The sequence below is a fragment of the Gorilla gorilla genome, chromosome 10 (genome assembly GCF_029281585.2).
Source record: "Gorilla gorilla gorilla isolate KB3781 chromosome 10, NHGRI_mGorGor1-v2.1_pri, whole genome shotgun sequence".
Classification (NCBI taxonomy): Eukaryota; Metazoa; Chordata; class Mammalia; order Primates; family Hominidae; genus Gorilla; species Gorilla gorilla.
The window spans coordinates 131,662,072-131,679,296 of record NC_073234.2 but is presented as its reverse complement, the minus strand read 5'-3'; the positions used below and the strand labels follow the sequence as shown (position 1 = coordinate 131,679,296).

Here is a 17,225-nt window from a genome sequence, read left to right as displayed (position 1 = left end):
GCCGCCCGCACTTCTTTCTCTCCCTCTCCGCCTCCCTCCCTCCCTCTTCCCGGCCCGAGGACCCGGCCGCGCTCAGCTCAGCAGCGCCTCCCGCGAGCCGCCGCCGCCGCCGCCACTCCGGACGCCTCCCCCGCCCGCCCCTCGCTCCCCCCGCGCGGCCGGCGCCCGTCACGTGACCAAGCGCCAGCCAATGGCGGGCCGAGCCGCGGTCGGCGGCCGCCATTGCTGTCAGAGCAAGCGAGCCCGGGGAGGGAGGAGAAGCGAGGCTGACTGGGGAGGAGGGGGGGGTGGGGGAGGAAGAGGAAGGAGGGGACGTCGCTCGGCTGCCGGGGTCGCCCGCTGGCTTCGTCCGCACCCCCCCCTTCGCGAGTTCGCGCTCCGCGGCGGCGGCGGCTCCGAGGCGGCGGCGGCGGCTCCGGGGCTCGCCTCCCCTCGCGCGCCGGCGGGGGCCGAGGGGGAGTCGGTGGCTGGAGATAAACAAGGCGGCGGCAGCGGCAGCAGCGGCGGCGGCGGCGGCTGAGGAGCAGGGAAGGCGGAGGCGGTGGCCGGCCCGCAGCGCCGGCCCGGGAGGCAGCGGCGGCCCTGAGAGGCGGGGAGGGCGCCGGGCCGCAGGGACAGCGCCCCCCGCCGCCGCCGAAGCCGCCGCAGCCGCCGCCGCCGCCCGAGCAGGAAGGAGCCGCGCGGCCGCCGCGGACCCCCCCGCCAACCCGGGCCCGCCGCCCCCGGCGCGGCGTCGCCGCGGCGCCTCCCGCCTGCCCGCCGGCCCTCGCGCCCTCCCCCGGCGGCGGCGGCGGCCCGGCCGCCCCGCGCTCCCCGGCGAGGCGCCGCCGCCCGGCCCGGCCTCGCCTCGGACGCCTCGCTCCGACATGCCCCGCTCTGGCGGCCGGGCTCGCGGAGGATCATGACTGCGGCAGCGAACTGGGTGGCGAACGGGGCGAGCCTGGAGGATTGTCACTCCAACCTCTTTTCGCTGGTGAGTAGCCGGGCTGCGGGGAGGGGGCTGTGCCGGGGAAGGGGGGGGGTCCCCGACCTCCGCCGCCGACCAACTTTCTCCTCCCGCCGCCGGGACTTCGCCCCTCCCTCGCGTCTCCCCGCCGTTCGCCTCTCGCCGATTCTCCCCCTTTTGGATCGTCTCTCTCTCGCCTTGGATCCCATCCAGTGTTTATTTGGCTCTTTAAAAATCATTTGTGAGCGCGGCGCTCGGCGTGGAATTTGCATGTGGAAGTCTCGGAGCTGCGGATTCTGGGTCGCACTTCGAACGCCCACCCTCTGTTGCAATCGCACTCCCCTTCTCCTCCCCTTTCCCCCCTTTTTTCCCCCCGTAAATGTGGAAGGCTTTGCCTTGTGCTGCCGCGCCTCCGATCGGCAACCTCTTCTCCCGTTGTCGGATCGGCTGCCTGCCCGCCCGCCTGCCTTTTGAATTTTTTTAAATTCCATAATGACACCTGCAATTTCGCCCTAAAATAGTTGATTGAATGCGATTGTGTCAGGAAAGGACTCTTGCACCCGAAGCTCCAGCGATTGTAAACATCGACAGCCGCCTGCCTCTCGGGGCTTACTATGCTGGAGAGCCGTAAAGCCATTGCACCGAGCCGACGGAAGGTGGAGAAAGCTTTTTCTTCTTTCTCTCCTCCTGTGTCTTTTAAAAACTGTTTTTCTCTATCCTAACAACGAATCCACACACACACACACACACATACACACACACACACAAAAGCAACAAGCTGGTCGGTTTGATAACATCGCTTTTATCTGCCTTCGCCTCTCTCGCGCTCTCTCTGTCTGATAATTGACAACTTTTCCTTCGGATTTGAATCGCCTGCCTTAATCTTGAAGCAGTTAGGGTGTCAATTGTTCTCGTGGAAGCCTGGCACCCGCCGACGGTGTCTAGATTCATCGAAATTAAAAATGTATAGGGCTCCAGCAACTCTTTTCCTGGCGGTGGCAGTGACATTTGGTGGTAAATGCCATCTTTGCTTTTTATTGGGTCGTATTACCTACCTCTGAAAACATTCACGTTGTTAAACCTGGCGTTTAGGCTAATAATTGCAGTGCGTGGTCTTTAAATATGTGCTTTGTGCATGAGTTACTGTATGTATAGCTATGTGCCCAGGAGAGTACGAATTTGTTTAAATATTGAGCAAAGATTTGTAAACAGATGTAAGGCAATTACGTTTCAAGCGTAGAATATAATTGGAAAATTGGCTGAACGGTTTATTTAATTTAGCCTTAAAAACACCCAACTTATTTTAAGTTGTGTACCCTGTTTTTTTTGGGGGGGTGGGAGGTGAGTCCCTTTTGGAGAGCATGCATTTTGGAAATTATTTTCTGTAACCCCCGCTGTAGATAGAAGCATTATTTCCCTCTTAATCCTTGTTTACACTGGATAAATAATTTAGTGTTCAAATTGTAATTAGCTACATTTAATTATGGGTGGCATATAGATGCCTTTTTGCTATGAGACTAATGGAGAAATGCAAATTCTCGCCAACTTTTCTAATGAAAGTGTTACTTTATTAAATGTGTTACAATGCAGACCAAAAAATGAACACGTGATTTTTACCTACAAAGAAATAGTATCATTGCTCCCACTCTAGTAAAGTCAGGTAAATTTTTTTAAATGAAATATCTTAATCCAGATATTTAATCTTAAAATTCATTTATAAGTTGGACTTCTTTCTCTTAGTATTGTGATAATTTTCCCTTGATTTTTTGGTATGTGGGAGTAAAACCCCCTTTTGCCTCAACTTTTTCCCTCCTCAGTCTTATCATTTAGTATCAGTCAGGTTCAGGGACTTCCATAGATTAGCAAACATATTGATCAAGGGGTATTTAAAATGGTTTTTGTGTGGTTACTGGTGACCACATTGACACTTACAGGTAATTAAAATAACCAAGTAGAGCGATCTCCCGAATTATCATATATTATGCTGACTGGTAATGGCTGTGTATATACGGATTCTGTAGACAAATGAAAGTATATGTATAGCCAGTCTTTAGGGTATATCATTTCTTTTATCTTTTTTTTTTTTTTAAAGCTGAAGTAAGGATGATAACGTTACAGAGATAAAATGCTTGAGATTCTTTTGGAGAAGCAATTTTGTAGGAGAGGATTCTGTACTTTGATTTTGACTGACTAAAGGTTTGTGTTTGAGATATTTCTCCCCTAAACCTCTTTAAACCGAGGGATTGATTTTTGAATATGCTTTTTTAAAAAGAATTATTTTTTAAGTAGCAACTTTGAACTAGAGAACCATAGTAATGCTTAGTTGATTTTTTTTTTTAAAGGAACGTAGAATGTCTTCATTGTCTTGTACATGGAGTGTGGATAAGGTGCTATTGAAGAAATCTAAATTAATTAAACTGCTGACTTGTACATTTTTCTGATTCCAAATTGAGATTTTTTTTTTGAAAATGCTATACAGCAGTAGCAACCTGGAATATTAAAAATATGTTGCCCAAAGTACATTGTATATCATAGTTATTTCTGAAGGAGATGTAATCCCTTGTTCAAAATCATGTTTTTTGTAAGAAAGCTTTATGGTTTAATAATAGCATGCATTTTTTTCTTTGGGCCTGCAGGGTTTTTTTTTGTGTTTTTTTTTCTGCAGAGAAAAGTATTTATAAAGAATTTACCTAGATACTCTCATTAGTTAGATTGAAATAAGAGATTAAGTTCTGTACCGTGGTAATAATACCCACCCAATTTCCATTACCTTGAGGTGTTCATTATGGCTTACCAAAAGTTGATTGTGCAATCAGTCAGACACTTTAAGATTTCTGTTAGTCTTTTACTTATTTTCTGATTTTTTACTGCACGGAATCAAATTTCTTAAATTAATTTTTCAGCATCCATTCCCTTTTCCTAACGTGTGAAAAATGCCATTGTGTATATATGATATGGGTCATTGTATGAGTTTCTTATTCTAACTGCTGTGAGATTTGTAGCTGCTGCATTAAGTGCATGCCTGGCTGTGCCTTTCTGAGTCAAAACTATTTTCTTATGCTGTCCATCACATTTCTGGGTGACTTTTTATATATTCACTCAGTTAATCATTCAGTTAAAAGTGTGTTAAATCTGCCTTTTTGAAAAGTGTAACAGTGCACCCTATGGTATGTGAACTCATTCTTGTGAGAAGACATAATTTCTGGATGTTAAGTAGATATTTATTTTTCTTTTTTGAGTTAATATGGAGAAAGTGATTTTGTGCCCTTTAACTAGATTTAAATATGTGCTCTTTGATATGAGGGAGTGATCTCTAGTTCTTAGATATGTATGCTCCACTTTCATGTTTTGCTTAGAATCTTCCTGACTATGGATAATTGGGTGATAATCTCAAATTCTTGCTGAATTGAGACACTAGTACACCCATTAGTACATAATTCCTATTGAAGACCATTAGTTCTGTATTTGAAGCTTTTAAGGTAATCTATTGTTGACCTACTTTCTTTTTGTCTTAAGGGATTTTTTTGCAGAATGGGAAGATAGTTGTAAATGTAGAAACTCTGAATTTTTTTTTTTTTTGCGCTAGAACAAAATAGGGTGGACTATAAAATGGAAATTAGGAAAAGGGAATGATTTCTTTAATTTTCAAAGTGCCAAAATACACAAGGTATTTTTTTGTACCAGTTCATTGTGATTTTATAATTTATGTTTAAAGCATTTTTTTCCATGATGGTTCATTTTCTTTCTTTTTATTTTTTATTTTTTTGAGACGGAGTTTTGCCTTGTTGCTCAGGCTGGAGTGCAAAGGTGCCATCTCAGTTCACCGCAACCTCTGCCTCCCAGGTTCTAGCGATTCTCCTCCCTCAGCCTCCAGAATACCTGGGATTACAGGCATGCGCCACCACGCCCGGCTAATTTTGTATTTTTAGTAGAGACGGGGTTTCTCCATATTGGTCAGGCTGGTCTCAAACTCCCGACCTCAGGTGATCCACCTGCCTCGGCCTCCCAAAGTGCTGGGATTACAGGCATGAGCCACTACGCCTGGCTATCATTTTCTGTAATGAAAATATTTACAATTTGTTAATGTATGTTTTCGGTTTAGCATTTTGTTGTTAGTAGCACATGGTGTTACAGTATTTATATATTTTTAATAGCAATAATTGCCACCCGGTAATAGTTGCCATATTAACCTCCAATTGCTAGTAAATATTTTTAAGTACATAATAGACAGCAATTTAAGGCATAGTGTAGCAGTTTACTGGACCGTTTTAAAGAGCCATTTGTATGTGTGATGAGTTCATAATTTTAAAGAGACAATAATGTACCTTAGGCCTGTATGCTACAAATATTTTGCTGTGGATGTTGCTTGAAGTACTCACTGGGAAGAAGTTAGGTAGGGCCTATTCTTTGTGAGAAGAATGGGCAAGGGGGTGCGTTTAGGATAGTATGTATTTATTGAATTTATGCCAGGTGCTTATATAGCTTATCATTTTATTTTTTTTGTTTTGGTTTTTTTTTTGAGACTGGAGTCCCACTGTGTCACCCAGGCTGGCGAAGTCTCGGCTCACTGCAACATTCAACTCCCGGGTTCAAGGGATTCTCTTGCCTCAGCCTCCCAGGAGCTGGGATTACAGGTGCCTGCCACCATGCCTGTCTAATTTATTTGTGTTTTTAGTAGAAATGGGGTTTCGCCATGTTGCTCTGGAACTCCTGACCTTGTGATCCGCCTGCCTCGGCCTCCCAAAGTGCTGGGATTACAGGCATGAGCCACTGCGCCCGGCCAGCCTGGTTTTTAATTGTATTCCTTACCACTTTCAGAGATCTCTCTCACCAGTTTGTACTAGTGCTATAAATTGTGATAACTAAGTTAATTTTGTTCTATAATTATTTTTGCTTAATAATTTAAAATTGAGATGAAACTCATCTCAATGAAAATATGTAAATATTACTATTTACATATTTATAGAGAAACTGTTAGACAACAGAAAAATTATTTTTTATGAACAGTTAATTCAGCTGTCTCTCAACTTTGAATCAAAGATAGATTTTTTTGAAACATTCGACTTACTTTTGATTGAAGAAAATAACAATAATAACAATGTTCCCCTTTAAGCTAGTAGTAGGAGTACTGATTTGTGTGTGTGTGTTTTTTTTTGAAAGTGAATGATACATTTATTTCACAGGAGCTAACCAGTTAGCCAGATTAGACAAATTTTATGAGAATTAGTAGTATGGTTGACTATTAGGTATTACTGTTATTGAACTGTGCATTGCAACTGTAGAAATGAAGAAAAAAAATACATGCAACATTGTTATTAGTGTCATTTATTTCAGATGTATTTTGTGCAGATCTGCTTTACAAACTATTGTGTGATGTTGGCCACCAGAATTTCTGTTTTGTCATAACGTTTCTTTCTTTCTTTTTTTTTTTTTTTGAGACGGAGTCTGGCTCTGTGGCCCAGGCTGGAGTGCAGTGGCGCGATCGTGGCTCACTGCAAGCTCCGCCTCCCGGGTTCACGCCATTCTCCTGCCTCAGCCTCCCGGGTTCACGCCATTCTCCTGCCTCAGTCTCCCGAGTAGCTGGGACTACAGGCGCCTGCCACCATGTCTGGCTAATTTTTTTTTTGGTATGTTTAGTAGAGATGGGGTTTCACCATGTTAGCCAGGATGGTCTCGATCTCCTGACCTCGTGATCCGCCCGCCTCGGCCTCCCAAAGTGCTGGGATTACAGGCGTGAGCCACCGCACCCAGCCTGTCATAATAACATTTCTATTTTAAGAAATTACATTTAATGTATTTCAAAGTGAGGTAGTTGGGTAGCCTAAAAGTCTGTATAGTATTCTAGGGCACGCACACACACGTATTTGTTTCATAGGACTCGCTTAGAGTTTCAGAATTAGCGAGTCAGTATTTGTATGTGTTCTTGGAATTTAGGACATTTTCCCCCCTCTTGAGTCATTTAACTTCTTTCTGAGCTTGTTCAGGTAATTTTCTTTCTTTTTTTTTTTTTAAGATGGAGTCTCGCTCTGTCTCCAGGCTGGAGTGCAGTGGTGCGAAGTCGCCTCGCTGCAACCTCCGCCTCCTGGGTTCAAGCGATTTTCCTGCCTCAGCCTCCCGAGTAGCTGGGACTACAGGCGCGCGCCACTATGCCCAGCTAATTTTTGTATTTTTTAGTAGAGATGGGGTTTCACCATGTTGGCCAGGATGGTCTCTATCTCTTGACCTTGTGATCCGCCCGCTTCGGCCTCCCGAAGTGCTGGGATTACAGGCTCGAGCCACCGCGCCCGGCTGATAATTTTCTTTTATAGTATATATACTTTCATTGTTTATTTGAAAGATTTAAAGGTGTTAGCTTTGTTCTGTTGGGGGAATTCACTTCATTACATAGGGGACATGATATTTCATTAATCTTAGTAAATATTAACATAAACGAATTCTAAATTCAGACTCATTTGCATGAATGAAATATGTATGCTTGACCAATTTTTGTTTAGTATGAAGTCATGTACATCAGCGTTTTCTGTCTTTGCTTTAGTTGATAGAAAAATAGTTTAAAATTCGTGTTCCTTTACTCCCTTGTTTTATTACTGAACTTTAAGATTATCTAGCTGGGCGTGGTGGCTCAAGCCTGTAATCCCATCACTTTGCGGGGAGGCCAAGGCAGGCGGATCACGAGGTCAGGAGATTGAGACCATCCTGGCCAACATGGTGAAACCCCGTCTCTACTAAAAATAGAAAATAATTAGCTGGGTGTGGTGGTGCGCGTCTGTAGTCCCAGCTACTTCGGAGGCTGAGGCAGGGGAATCGCTTGATTCCAGGAGGCAGAGGTTTCAGTGAGCCGAGATGGTGCCACTGCACTCCAGCCTGGCGACAGAGCGAGAGTCTGTCTCAAAAAAAAAAAAAAAAATTGTCTGTGGTATAGAATAGATTTTATCCTCACATATTAGCTGTAATAATCCTCCTTTAGGAACTCCTGTTTATCTTGCATTTATATTAGCGTGTTTTAGTTATCTTTGTTGGAGTAGAGTTGTCCTCCTTTTTTTAAGTTAATAAAGTGCTTTTTAGAATGTATTTTGATTCTAGTTTGAAAAAAAAAAGAAAAATGCCTTGTATTTTTTCATTGACCTCTTTCTAGATGACAGGAGAGTCAGTTGTGTCCAAGGCAAAATGTTATTTCATTGGCATTTCCATACTCTGGTTTACTATGTATATTTCTCAGTGTTTATTTCTCATTCTAGATGAATTGTGGTGTAGAATCTAATTAAAACTGTATTTCTACTAGTTTGAAATAGCGCAGAGCCTTGGCTGACAGCTTTCTACATTTTGTACTATTTTTCAGTATAGTAAAACTCCATTACTGTTTTTCTTTTTTGTCTGTTTTGTTTTGTTTTGTTTTTGAGACAGTCTCCCTGTGTCACTAAGGCTGGAGTGCAGTGGGCTCAAGCAGTCCTCCCACCTCAGCCTCCCCAAATGTTGGGATTATTGGCATGAGCCGCTGCTCCCCGCCTCCATTACTGTTAAAGGATCCTTTTGAGTTGAGTGCATCAAAATTTCATTTGTGTCTTTTTTTTTTTTTTTGTATAGTTTAAATTTGTGACTTTAAAAGTAGATTGGGGGCGCGGGGAGGAGGGAGAGCATCAGGAAGAATAGTTAATGGATGCTGGGCTTAATACCTAGATGATAGGCCGGGTGCGGTGCTCAGGCCTGTAATCCCAGCTCTTTGGGAGGCCGAGGCTGGCTGATCATGAGGTCAGGAGATTGAGACCATCCTGGCCAACATGGTGAAACCCCGTCTCTACTGAAAATACAAAAAGTAGCTGGGCGTGGTGGTGTGTGCCTGTAATCCCAGCCACTCGGGAGGCTGAGACAGGAGAATCGCTTGAACTAGGGAGTTGGAGGTTGTGGTGAGCCGAGATTGTGCCACTGCACTCCAGCCTGATGACAGAACGAGACTGTCTCAAACAAAACAAAACAAAAACAACAAAAAACCTAGGTGATGGGTTAATCTGTGCAGCGAGTCACCATGGCACATGTTTACCTGTGTAACAAAACCTGCACATGTACCCCAGAACTTAAAATAAAAGTTGATGGGGAAAAAAAATTGACAGGAGAAGATAAAGCAGGAAAATATTTAAGTCTTCATTAGATCTTTTTACTTAATAAGTCTTAATTTGTATTAAGTCACTGAGTTGAATGTATTTAAGACATTTGATATTAAAATTAAATTGGAGTAACAGACTTGTTTCAAATAAAATATGTAATTGTAAACAAGTTTTATGATGGGGAGTAGAAATTTCAAGAATTGGTAATCTAAAAGGATATTAAACTGAATAAGAATTATTGTGATCTTTTCTTCTCCCTTAAAAAACATTTGACAAATTTATGAAGAAGTGTTTTTTTTGTTTTTTTTTTTTTGCTGGGAGGAGGGGAGATAGGGTCTCACTATGTTGCTCAGGCGGTTTCAAACTCCTGGCCTCAAATGATCCTCCTGCCTTGGCCTCCCAAAGTACTGGGATTACAGGTGTGAGTATGAGGAAGTATTTTTGAGTATAATACAGGAGGCTTCCTCATTTCAATATTATTAAGAAGGATGATTAAATTTATCTGAACTTAATATGAGCACTAATAAGGTATTCAGAAGAGTATAATTGGTTTGACAAAACATTTTATGTTGACAATTCTGACTATTGAATTTTCATGTCCTAAAGAGAAATAAGGAAAAACATACATATATCTAACTGGAACATTTGGAACTAGCTCCTAGTATTTGTGCCTGCATGTAAGCCTGGCACAATGCTACTTAAGAAGTTCAAATGTTACCTCCTCTGACCACCACAGGCAGAACTAGTTACCCCCTACCTCCCTCTGTGTACCTCTGATAATCAGACGAGCTTCTGCAGGAGAGTGACCCTGTCGAAATCATCTTTGCTAGGTGCTCATTAACTATCTGTTAAGTGATGGAATTCCTGGACGATTATTCTCCATTCCTCAAGGGAGCTCTTATTGACCATTTGGGTCTTGATCACAAGTATGCTGTTTTTATTTCAGCTTATTTTGATGATTAACTCTGTGTTCTGAATATATTTTATCTAGACTGTATGTACTGTGGCTTGGTAATATTTCAGATGAATTCTAGAAATTCCTTATTAAAGACAATTCCAACTGATCATGAGACATGTTCTTACTCCTCAAAGGAATAAGAATTTCATTTAGTGTTTAGATTTTCTGTAGCATAGTAGGCAACCTATAGATTTTTGAGCCTTCTGGGGATTTTGTTTGGGGGCTTGATCCAGAATTCCTTTACTTTTATTCTTTAAGCTGTATAGCAGTGCTTTTGTTCAACATTCAAAAGATTGTTTTCTATGAGCCCAGTAAAATGGGAAATAACCTGGTAGTAGGGAAACTTGAGTTGTATTAAACATTTTTACTAGTATGATCACGTAATAGTTCTGTGCCTCAGTTTCTCCTGTAAACTTGGTGTTAATTTGGAGGGCAGGAGGCGTGAAAAATCATTTTGAGTACCTTTTAAGGAAAGCGCTTTGGATGACTAGATGATGTTCTTTAGTAGGAAGAGACCTTTAGTAAATTACAACTAAAGTTATAGAGTAGCCCGAGGCAGTTAACCAGGACATTGGAATGGTAAAATGACTTGTTTTAAGTATAGCATTTATGTTGTGTTTGTATTTTTTTCTAGGGAGCAGAGGATTAAATTGTTCTTGTGTCTTTCCTCGTAAATAAGCCAAGATTGAGAAGAAAAACTTGAAATTCATTTTTAGTTTTTAACAGTTTTTCGTTACAACCATATATGATTCACAGTTGCATGGTGTGCCTTTAATGCGCTGGGTGATTTTGCTGTACCAACTCTGAGCTATAGCTGGCTGAGATTGGGAATTGAACCGTGGCTCTTATTTGGTAGTTTAAGCTATTAATTCCTTGGCAGCTCTGGAGTGCTCTTTGAACTTTAAATAGCAGTTCTATTAACATTTTGAGATTTGTCTCAGGGAATGTCAGGAATACTACTTAATAAATATATTTTTCTTCTTAAAGACTAAATCATGTTTTAGTTTGACACGCATGTCACAACCCTTACTGTGTTTTGAACAGAGAGAACTCAGCTACTGGCTAATTTCTATTTTCTGTTTAATAATGTGGCAGTATCTAAAAATATTGTTTAGCTTTGTTGAAGGAAGGAAAGCCCTCCCACAAATCTGTAGCGTTTGTATTAGTCATGTTGAATATGAATAGTGTCTTAAGTTGTATCTAGAGGTTTAGAATTTTACATGTAGGTGGTCTCCTGTGTTCTAAAATATTAGAAAAAGTTAATTTGTAAGTTTGTTTTCACAAAAAAACTCCCTTCTCTTGCTACAAATGATGGTTAGCTTATTTACCTTGTATATTGTACTTAATTAGGTCTGTTATAAAACTCAAATGCTATTTATGGCAGCATTTTTATGGGAATAAACTTACACTTAGTGTTCTCATGTAGGGTGTCAGGAGCACCTTTTCTCTGACTTATAGTCCTGGCAGTCAGAGCAGACACTTCTCTGCTGCAGGCAGCGGGAGCTATAGCCCCTCTTCTAGGCCAAGGAGAGGATTGCTGTGTGGAAGAGTGTGGAGAGGTGAGGATGGCTCCCTGTGGGAAGAGCAGCAGTTTTGAAGGCAGGTTTTCCTTTCCCTGCTTGTGGGCACCCACTGCTGCTTTCTCTTTGCTGATACTAGTGGCAGGTTCTGTGATGTCATCAGGAAAAGATTCTGTATTTCTTTGCATTTTAGCACTTCCCTTCTCTTTCCTCTCCTCCTTCACTCAGCCCTGGAGACAAGCTTTCTGCTGGCTATTACGTTTGCTAAATGAGGACTTCTGAGATCCAATGGGATGAAAAGGGAATTAGGGCTGAGATTGGACGGGGTAGCCAGTAAACAAATACTTAGAAATGTTAATGTTTTGTACGCTATGTTTGAGAAATTTGAGACATGTATTTTGGAATAATGTACATCAGAAATTATTAAAGTCTAGCTTGGGTTAAGAAAAGGGCTAGACTGATACGCGGAAAAAAGATCTGCATGCACTATTTAATTTCTGCAGAGGGAGAGTGACATGGACTGCATAATATCTGGTAATACTTTGTAGCCAGAGAAACCTGAAAGGGGAGTAATAAAACTGGATGTTGAAGGAATGGTTGGATGTGGCTTGCTAGAGAAGAAGGGGAAGGGCATTCTTTGGAAGCTTGACAATTCTTAGTCTTTATTCTTGAGGATCTTTATTGAGGTGGTATGTAGGAGAACACTTCTAATTTATGGTCCTGGTTCTTGGCTTTCTTTTAAAAAACAGTACAAAGACTTATTGAAATTGAATTTTTATTAGGTGGAAAATTTGAAGTGTGGGCAGGCCAATTTAGATTAAGAAATGATGTTAAAATAATTTTCAGTTTTCTAAAATCAGTTCTGAACTTTAAAAAAAGTGCTATATTACGCAAAATGCTAATGACTAAAGTGACAAATATTTCAGAAACTGGACAGACGTGAATCTCAAATGAGCAGATGGGATATGAAACTAAAACGGGAGATAATCCAAGACGATATAGAAACTATTATGAGAAGTGAATTGAGGAAAAACAAGTGTGTTAAATGGTATTACATTTAATAATGTGTTTAAAAGCCTTTCTAGGACTGCTGTCTTACACAGACAAATTAGAATTGTTGAACTGTGTAACCCTTCATTGTTTAAATTCTGTGCATTGAAAACAAATTCGATTTTGGTTTAAGATTACTTCTCATGAAGCCTAGGCTTTTAAGTTGTGAAGGTATAGGTTATATGTGCTTTAAATAGACAATCTAATTTGCTTTCTCTGACTTAAAGGTAAAGAAATGAAATAATGGTGATTTTCAGAGACAATCGTGGTGAACCTTGAAGGGGAGAGGTGTAAGGAGTGAAAGAGAGGGAAGGTTTGCTATTTGGGCAGCTTGGTAATTCAAATAATTATATTTGACTGTTGAGGGTAGAATCTTGGATAAGTGGGTTGAGGAGTGAATGAATGGCAAGGTAAGCCAGTACAGACACTTTTCAGTTCTATCTGTCTGTCTGTCTAATCAATCTAGAGATGGGGGTTTGATGGGCAGTGGGGTCTTGCTGTGTTACCCAGGCTGGGCTTGAACTCTGGGACTCAAGTAATCCTCTTGCCTCAGCCTCTGGAGTAGCTGGAATTTCAGGCGTGCACCATTGTGTGCAGCTTACTTTTAAGTTTGATTCAGAAGGTTGATTGTGAAGCAAGCAGGAATGGGGGAGTATGGGAGGGTAAGAGCCTGAAAGGTAGATTTGTGTTTGTCGACTTTGGAGCATCAATAGTGGAAAGACAGAAGGAAAGATGGAAGATACAAGGAAAGTTGATAAAACAAGCCTGGCTGGAGGATGGTTATCAAAAACCCAGCCGATAGTGTTAGTGCTAGAAAAGCTGAAGACACCTCTTAGAAATACAAGATGTGATGATCTAAGAAAGGAATAAGTGTGAAGGAAGTGGGAAACAATCTCAATCTTGTAACTTGAGTGTTTTTTGAGTTCAAGGATTAAAAGTAGTGAGCTTCAGCCCGAATAAACAAAATCAATTTTTAAAAATTTTTAGCTAGAAATTTTCCATTTTGTTAGTTGATTGCAGCAATCATTTTATTTTTGTTACCTTCCTTTAAAGGTTTTAAAGTTACAGTTTCACAAGTATAAAACTGATTTTGAACTAGACATATCAGAACTGACATATATCTGCTGAAATGAGGAGTATTGTTCAAAGTAGGCCCCCTTGAAATGGATCAAATGATGTTGCCATTGTTTATAATTTTTTTTGTCCTTTTCCTTTGGAATTGCTTTTAGAGACAGTTTAGTTGGCTGCCCCAGAAAATCTTATTTTAAGGGTTGCCTCTTTAGTCAGTGTCTTCTCTCTTCTCTCTTTGCAGTTTATTATTTTAGTTCTGCTTTTTGCTCTAAACTGCTGCCTAAGAGTTAACAGTTTAGTACCCTTCTGATGAGGGCCTTGCTGCTGATGAGTGAAAGCCCAGGGAAAGCTCCATTTTGGGTATATTGGCATACATACGTTGTGGATGTATGCCAGGAATTCCAGCCTTGCTTGAACCTCTGCCTTCTCAGGTTCTGAGTCTAGCGATTCAGTGTACTTTGTTTTCATACAGCTTCAGTGGAGGTGGGTTTAGCAATCCATTGATTGGCAAGACAGGATATTGGGACCAATTAAGTGGTGGTGATATTTTTGCTTTTTGAGGATCAAGGCAAATTATCCTAAGGGTAGAGTAGAATTCTGTGTTGTGTCTTCTCTCTGTCTGACTAGCAAGAGTCAGACATCAAATTGAGGCTCATTTTAGAGCCTTGGGATAAATAAATAAATGTATCCTGTTGAGATAATCTCTTAAGGTTTAAACTGAAGTTTGGTTTGTGTGATATCCAACTTCTTACCTTTGACCACTTGGTGTTGCCTTATTCATTGGAGACTGCCTAGTAAGATAGCTAGTAGCTAGCCCACACATGTTGTCTCAGTAATTTCTTCCACAGTTGGAGATTAGCACAATAGAATTTGGAATTATACTTCATAGTAGTCTGCCTGAATAGTTAGTGTGGGAGGAGGTGCAGAGGACCCTTTACCTGTAGTAGGGATGTCTCTACTAGTTGTTTAGATTACAAGTTGCAGTGGCAAGTATTATTTCTGTTTTTCAATTCAGAAATATAATGAGATTTTTAGACCTTTTCTCAGTCAGTTTTACTTTTTTTGGTCTTCAGATTACATAGATAGTTTAATTTATAATTCTTTTTTTAGTTTTTTTTACATAATAAAAGAGAATGGGAATCCTGTCAGAAAGCGTTGTGATGTAATCCTAGAGCTATAGATATTTTAGGAAAATTTAGCTACATAATAGTTATTCTAAACAAATAAGAAAAGGTACTTCAAAAATTTTCAGATTTATGACACCTGAGCCGTTTAGCATTTAGAATTTATATCAGAGCATGAATCTTCATCTTAGCAACTAAAGAGCACAAATATTTGCCTCCTGAGATACAAGTTCTTAACTAACATTTAAGTTACTAAAAACACAGTTTTCAAAGTATGTCACTTTAACCTGCAAAGTGTAATCATCTGCACAGATTGAATCAGGTTTCATGATCCCAAATAGACTACATTCTTTAGTTGTCTACAAATTACTTGAGAGAGATATGTATGAAAATGATATTTTGCTGCTATTTGGTGATAAGGTTGTGAAACTGAGCTTTGCAACCCAGACAGATGGTGCTATTCTTGAATCTACAAGATCCTATAACATTTAATTAAACAGCGGAATGATTCTCATGAGAATCCATAGTTTGTTATATATAAGCTAATAAGCTGACTTTAGTAAATTGTATAAATTTGATTTGAAGTGGAAGAATTACCTATTCTAGGACACTATTCTAATGAATGTTAAGATGAGTAGCTTGTGTTAGTGGTTTATATGGTAAACTCAAGGAATATTCCAGATGGAAAAACAAGTGGGACTCACTAAGGTAGGCGTTTATCTTCTAAAGTAACTTTGATTTTGTTGCCAAACTTTCTCAGATGGTAGGTGTGATATGCTGTTAAGAACCCACAGAGCTGACTTTAACAATTTCCAGAAAGCTGTGAGAAATTTAGTTGTATATGTTAACACCCATTTTAGAAAATATCTATTGATTTAGATTCCTTGTAATCTATCTTATATTTTAATTTTGGAATCGAAAATAGAAATAAGTAAAACAGCCCAGTCTAGTTTTAGTATGTTATGTGAACATAACTCTAGCCATTTGTAAAAGTTTGAGTTTGGTGGTAATATTGTATGATGGAGATGAATGAATTTTTTAGTTATATAAATAATTATGTAAATAATACAATAACAGACCATACATTTTTAGACATCATTGCAAATATTCTTTTATTAAATTTACCTTTTCTTTAATACCTATTTTTTAATAGGTAGAAGATAATGTGATGTTTGATGGCCAATTGAAGGACATGAAGGAGTTGGGAGTTAATTCTGTATGCACAGAGGAATGCCTGAACTGTTTTAAAGAGGATAATGGCATGATCAGATTTACGTTTTAGAGAGAAAACCCATGTGGGCCCTGTGGAGTATGGATTGTCATAGGGGAAAAACCAAAGGCAGGAAGAAGCTCTTAGAACAGTCTAGGTGTGAGAAATAACGCAGGGCCAGTAGGAATGGAGAGAAGGAAATAGATCGTGTAATATTTTGGAGGTAGAGTTGACAGGCTTTGGTGATCAATTATAAATATGCCATAGAACAGGAATCAGATGATAATCAGATGTTCTTGGTTTTATGGCATTTGCATTCTTGTGTATGCAAAACGGGAAGGAACAGTTGGCAACATCTATCTGCTGAAGTTGTTAAACAGTAGACTTAAGCTTTGATCACAAGTGTGTATATAAGAAAGTATTCACTGAGCCTGGGTTCTTGCTGTTAAACCCTACAGAAATCAAAGTTTTAAAGCAGGGAGTAGTGAAAAGAAAGTGAAAACAAACGTTAGCATTTATAATCTGCCTGTTTCCAGAGTTTTTTTTTTTTTTTTTTTTTTTTTTGAGACTGAGTTTCTGTTGCCCAGGCTGGAGTACAGTGGCACAATCTCGGCTCACTGCAACCTCCGCCTCTGAGGTTCAAGTGATTCTTCCGCCTCAGCCTCCTGAGTAGCTGGGACTACAGGCACCCATGACCATGCCCGGCTAATTTTTGTATTTTTGTAGAGACACGGGGTTTCACTGTGTTGCCCACGCTGGTCTTGAACTCTTGACCTGAAGTGATCCGCTTTCCTTGGCCTCCCAAAGTGCTGGGATTACAGGCATGAGCCACCATGCCCAGCCTACAGAAAATATTTGAGACAATAAGAGTAGGTTTTATAAGGGAAGGGAGGGGCAGAAAAAAGGTGGGGAAGATAGGAGAAGGCAAGTCTGGTGCAATGGGTAGAGTGGGGCCTTTGGCAGGTCGTGGGTAGAGACGGTGGTGATTGGAGGTGTGAATTTTGGCAGGGGAAGATTCATGCAAGTTTAGTTATAAGAAATGGGCATGGAAGAGTCCTAATAGGAAGAAAGAAAAGGTGGGCAGGGGAAGGGTAACCTAACAGCAGTTGGCTGTGTATCAGCCTTTGTTACCTAGAGCATCTACTTTTAATAGTGGTAAGCCCAGAAAGCAGATGCATTTTCCTACTGCAGATCTGCTTTGGGATATTCTTGTTTAATTTTTTACGTGAAGGTTTCGTTTATAT

The 17,225-nt window shown here is 40.7% G+C and overlaps 1 protein-coding gene across 3 annotated transcripts in view; it reads left to right on the top strand.

The window, feature by feature from the left end:
• The first annotated feature begins 778 nt into the window (after positions 1–778).
• The window catches only part of MED13L (mediator complex subunit 13L), a 319,550-nt gene continuing 303,103 nt past the window's right edge, over positions 779–17,225 (top strand). For 2 of the 3 annotated variants that reach the window (XM_031016665.3, XM_031016664.3), the window contains exon 1: positions 779–973. In XM_031016665.3, the coding sequence (XP_030872525.1) occupies positions 902–973 (72 nt within the window). In that variant the 5' untranslated portion in view covers positions 779–901. Of the gene's footprint in view, positions 974–1,241; positions 1,603–17,225 lie in introns of those variants that run through there. The other variant, XM_004053954.5, reaches the window with a different exon arrangement.